Genomic DNA, 19,457 nt, shown 5'->3' with positions numbered 1-19,457 from the left:
TGTAAATCGTACATGCACACGCCTCCAGAATTGTTCGCAGGAGAGGCCTGGCCTTCCCTAAACTCACTGGCATAATAGGGGCTTGTTAGACATATGGGGAGCAAAGTTATTCTCTCCATAGACGCAGGAGCGTCGGTATTGTTGTTAGATTGTGAGAAACTGAATGTTTACGACTTGGCTTTTTTCAAAGCCGCAAACGTGAGACAAACTGAAATTCATTGCATCGTTTTTCAAAATTGAAATATTTAATTAAAGTTCATGGAATTTTATGCACTCTGCTTTTTGACTCTGCATCAGGTTGGAAACAAAAAGGTATTGTAATGGTGATATGCTCTGCAAGAGACTTTGCCATGTTCCATGAAAACGGGGAAACTCCCTGCAGTTTTCTGCAGAAAAACTTTTTCTACATTTTTTTTTTCCTACTAACTTTCTCCATCTTCCATTGTTTGTCTGTACATGTCATTAGGCACTGCAACATGATCTAAATATATCTGGTGAGAGAGATCTGAGATTAGCTTGTGGCATTTGCACAGCAGTGTCTAAATGTAAGAGAGTGTAAATCACTATTCCTTTAGGGGAAAAAATGTGCAGACTTAAAAAACCAAGGCAGAATACAAGGGGGAAGAAAAAAGGGTATTTTGTGTTTGTAATGGGATGGGGGATGTTATAGTGTGAAACACCTGCAGCAATGATGAAATTCGACTGAACAGATCTTTACAACTTAAAGTGGGCCTCTTATTTTTATAAACATTTTGCCTAGGGGACCGCTTACAAAATTTGGCGATGGCAGTGAAGATATTGAAGAGTGAGTGAACCTCCTTCATTTTGGGTTTTTTATTCTTTATGGCTTTCGTTAAGCAATTAGTGTGCTGGCAAAATCTCTTTCCTTAAAATGTTGCAAGTGATTTTATTACTCATGAAAGCAAAAGGCTCGTTGCTCTCATAACTAATGCACGCCTTTTTCTATTTGACCATCAAGATGATGGGAGTAGAGCAACGTAAGAGCAGAACTCTCCTCCCTTCTCCCTCGTGGTACTTTATTAGAGTGAGCACTGAATCTGCTGTTATTTTAAAGAGGCTTGACATGAGAATGAGAGGATACTTTAACTAATAAGGGTCAGGCCAAGTACAGCCCACTATGGTACAAGTGTTCCTGCAGAGCTCTGCCAGCATATATGTAGTGCCCCTATTCTTCCAATAGTTAATTGTTCTAGAAAAAGACTACAAGCCATACCAAATAGCTGTGGTTTTTTAGTTGCTCAAATCAAACATTTAGTAGGAGTTAGGCTAATTTTACAAGACAAATTCCTTGTGACCTTAAGGAATTTGAGAAGCCATTGCTTTGTGACATGACTCACTGGCTGAGCCAGAAATGCAGCATTTTCATTGTTGGGAGGGATTTTTCTAGAGAGAAAAATAGTGTGAGAGGACCACAGTGTCAAGAGTAGCTGTCTTCACATTCATTTTTAATTTTGCTAATTTCAACTAGACTTTATTTCAAAGATGTTTTTTCACTTTATCTTTGTGAAAAGGCTGCATTTCATTAAAAGAAAATCACTACTAATCAATATTAACTGGCTCTCCTGACCCTCCTATGTATGTCTACTTTAACCTGGCTCTGTGTGAAGCTGCCAGAGGTCACTCTGTTCTGTGCACGTATCTCATCTGCCTCAGCCCAGGCTTTGCTGTTTCAAGCAATCCTAGTTGTGCTTGTGCTTATATAAATATCTGAGAAGCTACCACACCTTTTTGTTTTAGATCAACCCTAAAGCGAGCGGGGCCACCTCCACTACCTCCGAAGGTAAGTTACTGCCACATTTTAAAAAAGAGTTTGTGGATTGAAAAGATTTATGTGATGCAATATTTCAGTCTGGTGTTCTCTGTCTGTTTGTAAACCTATTGGCTTGATCACTACAAATGGGAGAGCATCTTCAGGCAGGAGCCTTGTTTTACAGTGCCTTGAACCCTCTGCCATCCTGTTGATCTCTTTTGGATTATAGTGGATGTCATCAGGCGCTGTAGATTGTGTGCTCAAATGGCTTTTAGAGGTTTTTCTCTTTGAAAGGGCAAGCTGTGTGGGTGGAGCTTCCTGAAAGTAATTTTCTTTCTGGCAGTACCCCGATATTTTTCATAATCAATTGGGAAAGGAACAGCTCTTTATACTAAATTATTCTGCTGTCAGTTCTTAAAATGATTATAAATCTTCTGCATAAAAGCTGTTTGCCTTTTAATGAATGTGTGGTGATTTCATGCTTCCAAATACCATTATTTGCTTTCTATTAAAAGCCTCACATATCCCATCTGTTGCAGCCAAGGATAAACAGTTACCCCGAGGAAAACCTTCTGGACGATGAGAGATGTCAGACAATAAAGCATTTTCCTGACTCCCAAAACAGAGCCCCCTCAGCTCACAGGAGACAGAGTATTCCAGTGTGTGGGCCGCAAACTGAGCCTTCCCCCATCGGTATCACCAGCAGTATCAGCAGCCCAGGATTACTTACGACTCGATACAGTGACCTAGGTAAATAAAATAAATTACTGATTCAAAAAGGGACTTGTTTCCCATAAAAAGAAATCTGAAACAGAGAGTTGTTTTAATAGGTGTAGTTCCTTAAGTGTAGCTTCTCTTTCCATGTATGCTGCGGTCCAGTGGGTCCTGGCATCAGGGCTTGTGTTGAAGACCTTTCTTCTAGCACAGGGATGCCGAATGGACTCTCTTTTAGACCCACTCAGTACTATCCTTTGTGGCCCCAGAAGTCCAGTGGAGCAGGGAGAGGTAGTCCTGCCTTGTGCCCTGAGCATGTTGGTGTGGCTCTGGCTCCATCCCCCTTTGGCTCAAGAAGTGGTAGCAAATATGGGTTTCTTTCCATAACTGCTGGTAGCATGCTTCTTGCAAAAGCTCAGCTGGCTGAGATGCACATATGGTACCTTTCCAAACTCTGTTATCCTCTGTAACATAAAACAGAGAAGAGAGAAAGGCATTTAGGTAGCAATGTTATTTGCATTTAATTGTGTTGTCATCTACGCATTAAACTGCATGAGGGGTTTGTTTCAGGAAATGGAGGTAGCATGATGAAACTCATAGAAGAAAATACAGAAGGTTCTGGACAAATCCCCCAGCTGCCACGGAAAAAAGATAAGCGAGACTTTCCGGTAAGTATTGAGTACTATAACACTTGAGTCCTACCTTATTTCACTGACAAGTGTACTTCTGAAAACCGAATGTGCTGTGTTTAAATTAACAAGTGGGAAGCATTTCACAATTTATTTTTTTTCTCCACAGAGGCCGGCGATCAATGGCCTGCCACCAACACCAGAGGTGCTGGTAAGGGATGTTACTTGATCTGAAATGAGATTTTTACTCATCTGTTTCAATTCAGAAAATCTAAGGTCAAAATAGACTATTAGATCACTCATCTGTAATCAGAGGCCATTACATTTCATCAGGACATTCCTGCTCTGAGTCTAAAAACTTGTAGAGAATATCTTTCAAAAAGTCTGCAGATATCTATCACTTATTTGTTGGTTTGTTCCAGTGACTAATCTCTTACTGTTCATAAAAAGTACTTTATTTAGATTCTGGTTTGTTTTGCTTTTACTGTACTAATATACTGTTTATCACCAAAAGACTTCAATGTTTGTCTTGCAACTTCACCACTTAAAACTGTACATGTAATTTTGGATCACTGTTTGTGGACCTCTGGGGAAGCCCAGTAAAAACAGGAGGGTTGGGGGGCTGTATTGTAGTGCTCTTGGAGAAGAAGTTTGCATCAGGTCATGTTAAAATACATTTGTGTCTTTGAAGAAAGACAGATTGTAATTTGTGCAATAGGGCTGCGCAGAACTTTGGTTCCTGATTTCAGTTAGGTGGAGATTCGCCCCGATTCAGTGGCCAGATCTCCGGATCAAATCGGAGAACCCTTTAATCTCCCTGAATGGAATCGGAATCCTCTGAATTGATTCAGAAAGATTTGGAGATTCAGACAGAGACAATTTTACGTGTTTTTTCTACCTACTTCTAAGTAGCAGGGGCTTGTGAATGTTGCGATGCTGGGGCACATGGAGCGTCCCACAGGAGTTCGGGGGGGGCTCCCTGGCACATTCGACATCAGATCCAAAAGTGGACCAGAAGCACTTCTGGGTTCGCTGGGGAGCCCCCTGTACCCTCCCAGCTCAGGAACTGGTGCCTCCTGGGTATGGGGAGATACCCAGGGTTCCCCTGTGGCAGGGCCCCCCAGCGCACTCCCCTGCAGACCCAGAAGTGGACCAGATATTCTCCACTTCTGGGTTTGTCGCCGAGCACATGGAGGGGCCCCCCCACTCCTGTAGGATGCTCCATGTGCCCCAGCATCACAGCATTCACAAGCTGCACCTGCTACCTCAAGATAAGCAGAAAAATATTTAAAGCTGCGTCTGTGTCTGAATTGCTGATTCTCCAATTCGGTATAGAATCGTAGACTCAGTGGGTCAGAAGGGACCTAGACAGATCATTTAGTGCGACCCCCTGCCATGGGCAGGAAGGAGCACTGGGGGTGGGAGGGGTCATAAGACCCCAGCCAGGTGCTTATCCACTCTCCTCTTGAAAATCTTCAGATTCGGATTCAGCCAAATCAAATCAGGGGCAGTGATCTGAATCAACGAATCAAATCACTGTTCCTGATTTAGGCCAAATCTGAACTGAATAGGAACCGCTTCACACACCCCTAGTGTATAACTGTCTTAACTGCCTGCTCAATTCTGATAAAGACAGATGTTGTATGTTGCAGACTTGTTTCAGCCTCAAGTTTTGGTGTCTTTTAGATGGGAGCATGTTTTTCAAAAGTATTTGATGGCTGCCCTCTGAAGATTAACTGTGCAACATCATGGATACATCCAGATACAAAAGGTAGGGATGCTTTCCCCTTTGTATTTTAAATTTATCTGCTCTAAAACCAGTGTTCCACTTTTGGATTAAACCAGGTGTTTTCAATTTTTATAGATCAATACATTATTTTTGGAACCGAAGAAGGTATTTATACATTGAATCTGAACGAACTTCATGAAGCAACAATGGAGCAGGTGGGCATCGATTTATTGTGCAGGCAAAGTGACACGATGGCAAATCCTTGTATTTGAACATGTTGGTAGGGGTGCTGTGCTTTGTAGCGCAAGCTGTGATTGACACCCCCCCCCCCCCTTGCAGGACAAATTTGCCACTTTGCCACAAGGCACAAGTAACACTGAGGGTGTTGCACTCAGCTTAAAGTGTTGCCTGGAGCTCTCCATCCTTTCTTTCTCTTCTTTCTCCATCTTCCTTCCGCTAGATGGTGCCACTGCCCCTCCACTGTGCATGACCTACGTGCAGTTGCAGCTCAGTTAGCTAGCAAAACTGCAGCAAGTAAATAGATATTAGCTGGCTACAACCCATGATCCCTTGTTCTCTCCCCCTCTCCTTGTTTCTCTTGCTTTCCTTGGGCATCTTCTCACTTTTTAAATCCACACCTCCTTTTGAGGCCCTGCTTTATCTCAGCCCTCGGTACCACTAAGTACCCACTGCTCACTCTAGAAATGAAGATGTTAATCTTTCATTCTGCTTTTCTGTGTTGCTTCATCCTATCTCTGGGCCTGATGGATGAACCTAAAAGTATGGGCCCCAAATTAAACCAGTCTGAAGTTATCTAGTGAAATTATGTGAAAGAAACCATTTTTGTTAGTTTTAGTGTAAGGAATTTATATGCTTTGCTGCTTTTGCTTCAGCAGAGTGGGCAGAGTGTAACAAAGTAGTGTTGGTCTGAAGGAGTGGTTCTCAACTTGTGCTCCACAGACTCTATCTAAGGAGTCTGCAAAAGATGCCTGTGATCAATCAAAAGTATGTGAACATCCACATTTACAATTCAAAAGGGTCTTCATGTCTATTCAAAATTTCCAAAAGGTTGACACCTGTTAGAATTTTTTTTTGCAGATGACACCAAGCTGAGAGGAGTAGTATCATTGAAAATGAAGGAGGTCACCTCTAGTCCACCCCTCTGCTCAAAGCAGGACCAGTTCCAACTACATCGTCCCAGACAAGGCTTTGTCTAGCCAGGTCTTAAACACCTCCAAGGGTAGAGTCTTCAGTCTCTCTAGAGACACTGTTTTAGTGTTTTACTATCCTCCTAGCGAGAGAGTTTTTCCTAATATTTGACCTGCAGCAAGGGAGGTTTAACTTGAGTCCATTGCTCCTTGTTCTGTCACCTGCCCCCACTGAGAACAGTCCAGCTCCATCCGCTTTTGAACCCTTCTTCAGATAGTTGAAGGCTGCTATTAAATCCCCTCAGCCTTTTCTTCTACAGCCTAAATCAGCACAGTTCCCTCAGCCTCTCCTCACAATTCATGTGCCCCAGCCCCCGAACCATTTCCATTGCCCTCTGCTAGAGTCCCTCCACTTTGTCCACATCCCTTTTGTAGTGGGGGGCCCACAACTGGACACAGGACTCCAGATGTGGCCTCACCAGAGCTGAATAAAGGGGAAGAATCGCTTCCCTTGATCTGCTGGCAGCGCTCCTACGAATGCAGCCCAGGATGCTGTTAGCCTTGTTGGCACCAAGGGCACGCTGTTGGCTGATATTCAGCGTATTGTCCCCTGTCACCCCCAGGTCCTTCTCTGCAGAGCTGCTGCCCAGCCAGTCACCCTCAGGCTGCACTGGTGCATGGGGTTGTTCTGTCCTAAGCACAGGATTTTGCACTTGTCCTTGTTGAGCTTCATGAGATTCCTTTTGGTCCAATCCTTCAGTTTGTCAAGGTCACTCTGAATCCTGACCCCACCCTCCAGCATTCTACTACTCATTTGAAAAACTGCTGAGGGTGCACTCCATCCCATCTTCCAGGTGACTGATGAAAATATTGAACATAATAGTAGATATGCCAGAGGGGTAGGGGTAAGTTTCAGAGACCAAAATAAATTGGAGGATTGGACAAAAAGAAATCTCATGAAGTTCAGTAAGGACAAATGCAAAGTCCTGTGCTTAGGACAGAAGAATCCCACACGCTGGTACAGGCTGGGGACCAACTGGTTAAGCAGCAGCTTTGCAGAAAAGGACCTGGGAGTTACAGTGGACAATAAGTTGAATGTGAGCCAACAGGATGTCTTGGTTGCCAAGAAGGCTAACGGCATACTGGGCTGCTTTGGTAGGAGCGTTGCCAGCAGATCGAGGGAAGGTGATTGTTCCTCTCTGTTTGGCACTGGTGAGGCCACATCTGGAATCCTGGGTCCAGTTCTGGTTTTTTTGCCTGGGATGATCTAGTTGGGGCTGGTCCTGCTTTGAGTGAGGGGTTGGACTTGGTGACCTCCTGAGGTCCCTTCCAACCATCATTTTCTATTATTATTATCTTCTAGGTGCTTTTACATAGGGACCTACCGAAATCGTGATTTTGTGGATTTTGCAGAAATTATGAAATCTATCATTGTCCACAAAAGCGGTCAGTTTCTGCAAAATCCCCCCCTCCAAACCCAGCGTACTGAAAGTAAAATACTCCCCTTTGGGTAGCCAACAGTCCTCACAGTGCTGCGGCCCGGCTGCACAACTGGCCCGGGGGAAGCGGGAGCTGCGCTCACCCAGGGTAGCCCAAGATGGCTGCTGCCACCCCCCCACCTCCACCTCTCGCCAATGATTGGCTGAGAGGGATATCTGTTATGTTGCCCCACCCCTTCCCACCCATTGCAATGAGGGGGTGAAGCTTCATGATGGACAGCCCTCACAACCAATCAGCAGCAAGGGGTGGGTCCACCAGGGCCCCTCTGCCAGAGGCATGCGGGGGTCCGCCAGGATCAGGCTGTGAAATCGGCCGGCCACCTCCTCGAGTTAGCCAGACTCCTACTTACACATTATTATTGGAAGTTTGTGCCAATAATCTTATGAGAATCAACAGCTGTGGCTGATGTCATCTTCTAGCTCCTCCTTTTTCTCTGTTTTAAAGGTAGGTACTGCTTTTGCCTTCTCCAGTCTGGTGGGACTTTCCCCTCCTCCGTGAATTCTCGGAGATAATCTCCAATGGTTCAAAGATTACTTGCCCTTTAAATACTCTCAAGTAATTTTTTTTTGATCAGGGCCTGCTGGCTTGACTACATCTGACATGTCTAAGTATTCTTTAACCCGCTCTTTCTCTAGTCTAGCCTGGTCTAAACTGTCCTTTAAATTAATTTGTTCAAGCATCTGGTCACAACTGACCTTTTAATGAAGATAAGCAAAAGAAAAAAAATGGCTACACTACAGCCTTTTTATCCCTTGTTAAGTAAGGGATCTATACTTTCCTGCATCTTATTTATGCAGTGTTTCATTTTCTTTAATGTCCCTTACTCATTTTAACTCGTATTTTATCTGAGCTTTTCTCATCTGTCCCTAGCTGCTTATGTTGTTCTGTTATACTCGTCATTAGCAATACGTCTTTGTTTCCACTTTTTGTAAAATTCCTCCATAATGTTTAGGTCCTGACAGAGCTGCTGATTTCAGTTCTATTGATCTTTTGCTATCCTTGCTATCTGTCCTCTGCTCTGGGACAGTTTACTGTCGTGCCTTTATTACTGCCTCTTGGAAAAACGGCCCACACTCCAGTGCTGAATTCCCTCTCCTGGGACTTCACCTGCCTGTTCCCTGAGTGTTGCTAGTCTGCTTTTTTTTTACTCCATTGTCTTTATCTTGCTGTTTTTGATCTTTCCTTCCCTTGGAATCATGAGCGCTATTGTTTTTGTGGTCATTTTCACCCAACTTGTTCTCCATATTCGGCTCCTCAGCCTGTTCCTCCTGTTAAAATCGAGTCTAAGCAGTGCATTCCAGCTAGCTTCGTTCTGCCGCTGAAAAAGAAAAGTTACTGTTGACGCATGCCAACAACTTTATGGACTGTAACCTGCCCTATTGCTTTTCCAGCAGTTAGCTAGGGACTTAAAGTTCAGCATTACCACCAGGTCTTGACCTTCAAATGCTTCTGGTAATTGCTGAAGAAAAATAGCTTTACTTACTTCTCTGGACCAGGAATCTATACTAGACCTTTATCATAGCATCGCCCTGGTTCTTTCACCCTTTTGGTTTTACCTGGTAGCAGTTTTGCCAACCCCACCGTGTCAAAAATCATGCGACAAACTTAAAAATCAAGAAATTTGGAATGTAAATTGGGAGATGCTATTTTTGAAGTGTGTGTGTGTGTGTGTGCGCGCGCGCGCATGCAGTTCCCAGGCCAAAGGCAGCAGGGTGCAGAGCCCACGGTGGGCAGCCCACCTCTGCTCCATGCACAGATCTGGGGGGCATGTGCCCCCCATGCCTTCCCTGGCCCCAGGGCTCCATTCACCCCAGCCCGTGCACCACTTCCTCTCACTGTGGGGGCCCTGTGCCACACCCCCCGGCCCTTCTCCTCCACAGGCTTACCAGCTTGGCACTGTACATGCACCAGAAGAAAAAAATCCCAAGATTTGATCTCTCTATCAGGAGATCATGAGTTGGAGTTAATTTGATTTGGAAATCAGGAGTCTCATGATTTTTTTCATGAGAGTTGGCATTACTGTGGTAGCATTCAACAGGTCTGCTTCTCACTCTCTTCTGAACTTTACTACAAGCATATACATTTTTTATGTGTATTACATCACCTCCCTTTTTTCTTTTCTTGTCCTTCTGGAACAAGCTATGCCCTGAAACACCTATATTTTAGTCTGTCCTGGGATTAGTCTCTCTGATGCCGAGTAAGCTGGGAAGTGGAATCTCTTCCTAAACCTGGGTAATGCATGCAGGGGAGGACCTGCATAATTAACTCGTGACTATTTCTGTTCACTTCATGGAAATATCTTTCTTTTAGTTATTCCCCCGGAAGTGTACCTGGCTGTATGTTATCAATAATACCTTAATGTCATTGTCAGGTACGTATAGTTAATAGAAAAGCAGTAAAACTTGCTATATAATATGAGAATATAAAAAGCAGTCATTCGTGACGATGTGTTTTTTCCAAATGCACAATTTAGATGAGCAACATTAGAACAAAATAATTATGCCCTCTGTTTCCTTTTTTGTTTTCTGTTTTCATGTAAAGTTGTATTTGACTCTGTGTTTTGGAAGTGCTCTGTATAGAATAACAGACCAAAAGCGTAGCACTCAATTAAATATGTCTATAGTCTCCTACCATTTTTTGCTTGAAAAGCTTAGAAGCCTGATCATTTAACCACAGAATGCAAACTCTCTATTCTGAGCAGTGTCAGAGGCCCATTTTCGGTGGCAAAACATCTTGAACATCTGTTCTAGGTCACCAAGACACCAAGGCCGAGTTAGTATACTTATCCTAACAAAATTAAGCAAACACTGAACTTGATGGAGGAAAGAATGGTGTCTCAGATCTTGGCTGCTGTGTCAAATCACTCCCATCGTGCACTACAGTTTGGTATCGTGTTCACTGGTTGTGGGCCTTCTAGTGATTCTTAGTATACATCTGGATGAGTCCAGAGAGTTTCATTTAGGACAGAAAAGAGTGATAAGTTAAAGGTGAATTCTATGTGTGGGTGTAATATTATTAATAACCCATCAGATGCATCCTTTTTAAATGTGGGGTTTTCTCTGTGGGCCTATTTAAGTAGACTTCTATATGCAAATGGTCAGTCTTAATTGCAAGTGCAGACTCGCTGCCACACCAGGCCTATAAGCATACAATTTCCTGTATAGTCCAACTCATGTTGATATTATGGATCTGGACATCATCCATTATGAGCTTCTAGAAGGCTGGTGGCATATCAATTAATGCTAATGCTACCAGGCACCAGTGAAGATTTATTTAGGCCATAAACACTGTTTCAGCTTTTGCATTATATACAGGTCATTAGTTACCTGCTCGTACATCAATAGACAGCATTTTAATTATACTTAATATTTATAATATTAGAGCCTGGTGACCTGTTATGATTAAATTGGTGCTTGGTCATACTGTTGGAGAACGATCTAAAATTAAATGGGTGAAACTAATTTTCATATTGTCTTAAAGGTTCTTATCAAATATGATATTATTGGAGTGATGTAGCCATGTTGGTCTAGCAGTTGTGCAAGAGGCAGGGATTGTTGTGGTTGATATGTTTTATTGGATTGACTACCAGGATGCAAAAGACTTGACAAGCTTTTGAAGGCAGTACCAAACAGTCTGTTCCAGGCATGCAGTTGTTCTAACAAAAGATATCACTCACAACAATCCTTGTCTCTCTTATTAAATATGAACATTAAAAGTTGAATGTCATATTACCACCATAGGCATTATCATTTAAATCATGTTTTATTTCTCTTTACATTTTGGATTGGCTTCTTCAACGTTATTGTGGACTCCATTTTAGAAGGTAATTATCATTCCATGTTTTTGCTAGAAATTACCTTTATTTAGCATATGGGAATGATCATGCTTTTTTGTTTTACAGGCAAAACGTTTCAGCTTTACTCCCATAACTTAATAGCTTTGTTTGAACAAGCCAAAAAAACAGGATTAGCTGCTCATATTCAAACACATAGGTTTCCAGACAAAATATTACCAAGGTACGATTCTTCATCTTCTAGAGAAGTTAAATAAAGAATATAATTTCTAAAAGACTATATCATTTATGTTGTTACTATATAGCCATATGAATCGGTAATACATGAGATTCAGAAAGTCCTATTTATGTTTATAAATTTTTATAAATGTTATTTCAGGAAGTTTGCCTTAACAACAAAGATTCCCGATACAAAAGGATGTCACAAATGTTGTATAGGTGAGTGAACATCAGTTTAGCTGTTTCCCTAGAGCTTTTATTACTAGAAGGAAAGTATTTTGCATTCAGATTTATTTTTGCTGAACGGTTCAGGAGCCTGATAATGAATTTTAGAGTTGTTTTTTTTTTTTCCATGGGGGGGGAATCCCAATCCCAGTGAAGTCAATGGGAGCTTTACCATTGTTTTTGCTCTCCTCACCAGTTTTATTTTGGCTGGAGTCACTCGTGCCCAGTCAATACCTGTTGTAGGATGTTCTGAGGTCTAGATTTAAAATATTCGGTTTCTTCCAATCAAGTTCTAAGTGAAAATTGTGTTCATTAATAATCACCACCACTGAGTGAAAGTTTTCATTAATCCTCAGTAAGGAGGCAAAAGGATGAGTGAGCCATGAAAGAACATATGGGATATTGTTATGGCCTATTGCATCTGGAGTCCTACTCGGTGATTAATCTCACTTTGAGCTTCTGTAACCTTGTGATAAAATGATGAAGAACTCTTTGCACAGGATGTTACAAGACCAACCAGACTTGAATTATATAAAAAGTAATATGTATTGTAAGTTTAGAAATAAGATAGCAAATTAATATACAGCACAATTGTTCTTAAGCACCAGTTATTAACTGTAAATGTATGCAGCAGTGTGTTCAAATGGTTAAAAATCAAAAGGGATTTGCGCTACAAAATCTCACTGAAAGTCAGTGGAGCTCAAGATTGTTCTATAGTTTTATAATTCTGAACATTTGTTGCCTGCTTGAGAAATTCAAGTAATGGTTCTGTTCCTCCCCAAACAGACATCACTGATGCTGGCTTGATCTCAGCTCATGGAACTAACATGAACTAACATGTTAAAAATCACTGACATTTGGTTTAGGGGGTAGCTTTTGAGCCAAATGAACAAGCTAGAGAGGACATTTGTATGTTGGGAGTGGGACTATGCTGTTACAAATTAGTGTTTGCAGGTAGCCTGGTGGCAAGGAAAGACAGCTATTTATTGAAAATTTGAACCCTGTCCATGGCAGTTTCAGAGTTGCTCTTACCTGTACCCTTCAGTGCCTCTTTCTGGAAATTTTACCTTTTAAGAGCAAAGTTTGCAGGTTAGGAGCCATAATTGGGAGTGCTCTAAAATTCACACGTAGTCTCAGGCTTCATTAGCATTGTCAAGGAAAATTAACATCAGTTGGAGAGGAGATGAGACTCTAATCAGCAGCAGTATTAAGGTGCTGCAGCTATGCCACTTGCTCTTTGTCCTGTCCTGGAAAATGGAACTAAGTGTGATCAAAGAAAAGCCTGAAGCTGGTTCTTATGTCAGCATGGTAACAGGGTTTGCTGAACATCGGGAAATGCACTCTGATTAGCGAGCCCTAATCTAAAGATTGGCTCAAGATCATGTTGACTTAAATAGTGGCAGGATTCTTCATCGACTAACAAGGCAAAGAAAGACTAGCTCTTATTGTGTACGCTGCCTAATACAAAGGCCTATAGGGGCTGTTGTTACAAAAAACAATACTAATAATGTTGGAAACATAAAGAAATTTTGGAAGAGATGGAAATTATCTGCTTTAGATTGCTGGCTGATATTGTTGCCTTCCTTCTGTTTCAGACCACTCATTCTCTTCCATCTCTTGAAATAATATTTGTTATTATTCATATGCAGTTAACTTTTGTTAATATTCTGTGAGTTAGTTCACAGATTAGGTTGTGTTAACGTGTAAGAAAATATAGAGAATTCAGTGAGAATTTGTCCCCAATTCATTTGGAAGTTAACATAGTGCTAATCATAGCAAATCTTTTGTTACATCACCAAAGTAATAAACCCAAGGTCGAAATGGTTAGTATTTTAAAAGTTGCCTTATTTATATTAAAAAAACAAAACCAAAAAACCAAACAAACCCCAAAAAACAAAAACGACAGTCTTCAGTTTTACTTGAAATATGATGGGCTTCATAGATGCTAGGGCTGGAAGAGACCTTGGAAGATCGAGCCCAGCCCCCGCCCCAGGGACAGGAAGTCAGCTGGGGTCATTGGATCCCAGCAAGATAAGCATCCAGACACTTCTTAAAAGAGTCCAGAGTAGGTGCTTGCATCATCTCTCGGGGAGTCTGTTCCAGGCCTTGGCGGCTCAGACAGTAAAGAAGTTTTTCTGTGTGTCCAGCCTAAAACGGTCTTGGAGGAGTTTGTGACCACTGGACCTGGGGTGCCCAGGTGAACAAGCATTCCCCCAGATCCTGATGCATACCCCTTATATACTTATAGGCAGCCACCAAGTCACCCCTGAGCCTGCGCTTCTCATGGCTCTCAGCCTGTCTTCATTAGGCCTGTTCTCTTGCCTGCTGATCATACACGTGGCTCTCCTCTGGACTCTCTCAAGCTTCTCCACATCCTTTTGAATTAATGAATTAAATAGTTCCAGATGCACTAGGTTAAATGTATGCATGTAATCTTTTTTTCTTAAATAGTAAGAAATCCATATACAGGACACAAATACCTGTGTGGGGCATTGCAGTCTGGAATTGTTTTACTTCAGTGGTATGAGCCAATGCAGAAGTTCATGTTAATAAAGGTGAGTTTTATTATTTAGGCCTTTCAGTTCTGGCTGTCTGTTCTTACCGTGCAGTGTAACTCATTGCATTATTTTTGTAAATTAAAGGAATGTTCTGGTAGCCGTTTTAGATGCGATGATGGCAGAGTGGGTCCCTTCGGGTGCTGGCAGACATTCATGTAATGGTGCAGTGGGATGTGATCCCCAATCCCAACAATTGCTCCTCCTGCCATACCACAGGTGTATGGCAGGAGGCACGATTGTTAGGGTCGGGGATCAGATCCCAATTGCACAACTGCCACAGCAGAAAACCTGGGGCATGGGTTGGCAAATGGCAACCGGGAAAGTCAGTCAACTCTCCTTGCCTGGCAGCTGCAAACCCATGGGCTTTCATGCTGGGGACCCCAGGATTGGGGAATCTCTCCCTGATCTTGGGGTCCCAGGGAGTGCAGGTTTTAAAGGTCCCTATGACTAAAAGGTCTAAAACATTTCATGCTGGCACCTTTAAAAACAATGTCGGCAGCCCAGCTGCACATGCAGCTTTTAGGCCTCCTGATGTGCGGGTTTGCCACTTTCTGGCACCTAAATCAGCTTAGCATGTGGCGCTGTTACTATTTATGGTGTGATTAGCATGTCAATTATGCCATAGATATAATGTGTTCCAGGGGCCTTTTAGTCCTGTTTGTGAGTGCTGAGTACTCGAAAATCTGGCTTGGCAAGCTTGTATTAGCCAAAATATATAAAGTAACCAGTAAAGTGTTGGATCAAGCCCAGTACTGGCAGTAGCAGATTCTGAGGAGGAAGAGTACAAACCCTGAGTAATATTACATTCTCTGGGGCATGTGTTATGGCTTGTGTATAAATAACTCTTAGGAGTTGCAGGGGAGCTTGAAAGGAGAATAGCTCTTTGGTACCTCGCATACTCTGTGCTTGTGAAGTTTTGGGGCCGCTACATGCCTAGATAGAAGGAATGTCTAAACTTGTTGTAATTTTTTTCAGCACTTTGATTTTCCTTTGCCAAGCCCTTTGAATGTGTTTGAAATGCTAGTGATACCAGAGCAGGAATACCCTATGGTCTGTGTAGCTATCAGCAAGGGTACAGAGCCAAATCAAGTAGTTCAATTTGAGACAATCAACTTGAACTCCGCTTCTTCATGGTTTACAGAAATCGGTGCAGGTAAGGTTTTTCTGTCTAATGCACAAATATTTTGCCCTCATCAAACCAGCATTTTTTCCAGTAGTTGTATTCCTTTATTTAACAGTCAAGACCACGCATGCATATATTGCAACAGGCCTCATGATAGCATGTGAACCTGGATTGCATCTTTTCACTCTGCCCTGGTCATCTGAGCAGCACTGGGTGCATTTACACATCCATTACTGTGCCTTTGGTACTAAATTTAAATTTAGTAGCTTTTAATATGAGGTACTAGATAAAGGCGCAGTAGCTGTACTCACGTGCAGTAGCAGAGGCAAACTAATTCTACTGCGCGTTAGTACAGTTTTGCCATGATGCACTAATGCGCAGTAGAATAGTCTACTCTGCAGTAAGATGTCTCATGTAGACGCCCCCCACTGTCACGTAGCTGGCCATCAACTGACTGCCCCAGAAACCTGCCTCTGTTTCCACTGACTTTATTTCCTCTCCTTAACCAGATGTCCTTCAGACCATTTAAGGTGATTTTTGAGCTCTGATTTAATTTTCCTCTTCTAAGAAATTTCATTTTATAAATGCCATGTATTAAATGGTAGATTTTAAAGGCAGGTTGTGAGCTACTCATCTAGATCCTTCTCCTGTGTGTGGCTACAGAGAGCGTTCCCCTTATCAGGGTTATGTCAGTGTGCTGCTTCCCCTCTGGACAACTTCAGTCAAGTGCATGCTTCTTGTCTCTTCTCGCACCTCCAATGGACAGTTATCACCTTGCAGGGATATTAACACACAAGAAAACTTGCCCCTCTCTTCAAAGTTATTAGATCACTTGCAGACATTTTTCACCACTAGTCTTATTCTTTCCACAAAGATTTCTTCTTTTCTAGCTGTTCTCTTACGCAAGCTTGCATATTAATCATTTAAACCTTTTAGTCTTGCATTGGACACCCTACACCCTCTTGAGCAGTGATTATCAACCACCCTGAGGTGCCTTGAGATTCTTTAAGTGTGCCACATGATGTCAGCACTGTTAGGATTCACAAAATAAACTCAGAGGCTTCAAATAGGGATCCAGAGTGTCAAAACCATTCTGCCATGCTGTGATCTTCCTGAGTTCTTTACAACAGATTTGCTCTGTTGTTTTTCTGTTGTCAAAAATGAATGGAAACTAAGAGCTGGCATTTTGCAGTGGGTCCCTTGAGTTTAACGCAGTTGAGAACTGCTGCTCTGCAGCATCATTGCTAGACAGGGGTTCGAGCAAAGGAAAGAGTTGTGTTAAGAGGGGAGGATTACGTGCCGATTCTCTCTGTTCTTTGTTGTTCCTCCTTATGAACAAAGCTGTTGGATGAGCTCTTACTTGGCTGTTGCAACAATATGTATAGTAGGGCTGTGCGAAGCTTCACCGGCTGTTTCGTTTGAAGCAACTGAAATGAAGCAAAGGGCTTCGAAACAGCCTTAAAACAAAACAAGGCCAGTCGAAACATTTCGACTTTCAAAGCAGCAGCCAGGTGGTGGGAGGCGGGGGAGAACCAGGGCTGCTCTCCAAGCAGCTCCACAGCCCCATGTGGCTCAGCCCAGCAGGGAGCGCAGCCCTGGATCTCCCTGCCTCCCACCGCCGAGCTGTGCTCCATGGGGCTGGTGGAGCCGATCAGAGCGTAGCCAGCTCTGCCTGCCTCCCACTGCTGGGCTGTGCTCCGATCAGCTCCGCCAGCCCCATGGAGCTCAGCCTGGTGGCAGAAGGCGGGCAGAGCTGGCGCTGCTCTCCACCTCCCGCCACCGGGCTGAGTTTCACAGGGCTGGGAGCTGAGCCAGGTGTGGGGGAGGTGCTTCTCCCCGCTGGGCTCAGTTCCCCAGGGCTGCGAGCTGCTGGGAACTGAGGTTGGTGGGGAGAAGGCATCTCTCTCGGCCAGGCTGAGTTTCCTAGTGCTGGGAATGGAGCCCAGCTGGGGTAAGTGCCTCTCCCGGCCAGGCTGAGTTTCCTAGCGCTGGGAATGGAGCCCAGCTGGGGTAAGTGCCTCTCCCGGCTGGGCTGAGTTTCCTAGCGCTGGGAATGGAGCCCAGCTGGGGTAAGTGCCTCTCCCGGCCGGGCTGAGTTTCCCAGCACTGCAAACTGCTGGGAACTGAGCCCAGTGGCAGAAGGCGCTTCCACCAGCTAGGCTCCATTCCTTAGTGCTAGGTCCCAGGTGGCAGGAGCAGTCTCCTTTCATCCAGCAGGCAGATTGAGGGCCCTCACCCCCGGGAGGAGTCCAGCAGAGCCTCTGCAGCCCTCCTGGGGGTGCAAACAGGCCCCCAGTCTGCCTGCTGGATCATAGGACGCTGCTCCAGGTCCCCGGCTCCTGCTTGTCAGTAGCTTGAGGTGCAGTTTCCTAGAAAACCCTGCACCCATCTCCTTGAAACTTGTCAGGCTTCATGCCCTCAGAAGGGGCTACCATCCCTGCAAGTTTCATCGGAATCGGGCCAGAAATGACAGTTAGGCTGTTTCATGCTTCCTTCCCTGTTGTAGCCTATGGGTGAAATGTTGAAATAGCGTCGAAACAGCAAAACTGTTTTGATGGAACAAAATGGAACGGTGCTTTCGAAACGAAACACTGTTCCATCAAAACGGAACGGCCCTGTTTCACACAGCCCTAACGTATAGTGCTGTAATAAAGCTGTTGTTACAATATCTGTTTTTGGGATGCTGGGTTTGATCCTGAGTCATGCCCTGCTCCCATAAAGGAGAGGGATCACTTAGCAATTAGAAAATGTAAAATGCAATAAAGTAAAAGAACATAAATCCTTTACATTTTAAAGGGTGCCTGGAAGGTTACAAAGGTAAAGAGCAAGTGCTAAGGCTTGGGGAGCTGAATTCAGTTTTTTTTAAAAAGGATATAAACTGTTTTGTTTCCCTTTAACCAGGCAATCAACAGTTGGATGCCATTCATGTCACACAGCTGGAAAGAGACACAGTTCTAGTCTGCTTGGACGGTAAGTAATCTATACCTGGTGGACAGCTTAGTGAGCTGTGTGAGAAGCCTGCTTAGGTAGAAAGTATAGTTACTTGCCTATCTACCATAAGCTTATTTTAACTTTTTAGTACTGTTTTATACAACACCATTGCAATACCAGTGCTTTTTAGATAAAGTTGATACAGTGGCCGTTCCATTCCAGCCCCCATTCTTTTCAGTTGGTGCCTCTGAAAACACGTTTTCCTTTCTCTTTGTAGTCCCTCAAAATTTAAATTAATGTAGAATTACAGATGAGATTTGAGATACATGCACACATTCCACATATATACAGTAAGAAATAAAATCAGCAGTGCAACACACAGTAATACAAAAGCTCATGTGTACTGAATGGCACATGAAAAGTTAATATTGCAGTAGGAAGCTAGTGATAATTTTTGTATCTTTAAATTCTCAGCATGCACATTGCATTGGATTAGGGTTTCTTGCCTTGAGCAACCCTGTTGTGTGTAATTCTCTAAGTTAATCATTAACAAAGTTCCAGGCATAGGGCTGTACGTAATATTTAATAGAAAGATGTTTTTTGGCTTGTTTTATACAAACTACAAAAGGCCAGACAAGGATATTATAATATAATGTCATATTATATTTAAAGGTGTCTATGATCTGTTGCAGCAATGGGTTTGACATTTGATTTTGTACTTTTCTTGAGAATTCGTGAAAATTGTGAATTTACAAGGGAAGCTGAAGTCAAGCAAGAAGCTGGCCTCTGAGCTAAGTTTTGATTTCTGCATTGAATCTGTGGGTAAGTGAACACCTCAGTTGTTCGAGAACTTAGACTTGACTGGAGAGGATTTTATCAAACAGCGTAGGTCTGTGGGCTGGACATTGCAAATTCATCCTAGTAGGTATAGCAATTATTATTATAGTAAATTTAGCTCCTTGATTGCACTGACATCCATAAGACAGAGAGCTAGATGCCGACAGGTCACGTACATGTTTTCAAGGCTGCACCTAAGTGTTGGGTGTTTATTTGCAGTGTAATTCTAGTGTTTGATGAAATGCATCATCATTTTATTGAAAACCTTTATGGTGCTCTC

At 43.1% G+C, this 19,457-nt stretch overlaps 1 protein-coding gene across 2 annotated transcripts in view; it reads left to right on the top strand.

Annotated features, from left to right (window-relative positions):
- MAP4K5 (mitogen-activated protein kinase kinase kinase kinase 5) overlaps window positions 1–19,457 on the top strand; it is a 111,132-nt gene that overhangs the window by 79,766 nt on the left and 11,909 nt on the right. The window contains exons 17-30 of one of the 2 annotated variants that reach the window (XM_090034338.1): window positions 761–805; window positions 1,759–1,801; window positions 2,311–2,521; window positions 3,056–3,153; window positions 3,284–3,325; window positions 4,801–4,885; window positions 4,979–5,058; window positions 9,802–9,862; window positions 11,393–11,507; window positions 11,664–11,722; window positions 14,180–14,283; window positions 15,262–15,439; window positions 18,311–18,379; window positions 19,070–19,162. In XM_090034338.1, coding sequence (XP_089890464.1) covers window positions 761–805; window positions 1,759–1,801; window positions 2,311–2,521; window positions 3,056–3,153; window positions 3,284–3,325; window positions 4,801–4,885; window positions 4,979–5,058; window positions 9,802–9,862; window positions 11,393–11,507; window positions 11,664–11,722; window positions 14,180–14,283; window positions 15,262–15,439; window positions 18,311–18,379; window positions 19,070–19,162 — 1,283 coding nt within the window. The remainder of the gene's footprint in view (window positions 1–760; window positions 806–1,758; window positions 1,802–2,310; window positions 2,522–3,055; window positions 3,154–3,283; window positions 3,326–4,800; window positions 4,886–4,978; window positions 5,059–9,801; window positions 9,863–11,392; window positions 11,508–11,663; window positions 11,723–14,179; window positions 14,284–15,261; window positions 15,440–18,310; window positions 18,380–19,069; window positions 19,163–19,457) is intronic. The other variant, XM_090034339.1, reaches the window with a different exon arrangement.

This window comes from Crocodylus siamensis, chromosome 2 (assembly GCF_052110815.1).
Source record: "Crocodylus siamensis isolate JL-2025a chromosome 2, ASM5211081v1, whole genome shotgun sequence".
Taxonomy (NCBI): domain Eukaryota; kingdom Metazoa; phylum Chordata; order Crocodylia; family Crocodylidae; genus Crocodylus; species Crocodylus siamensis.
The sequence above is the reverse complement of the archived record's forward strand: the minus strand, read 5'-3'. Positions and strand labels throughout refer to the sequence as shown.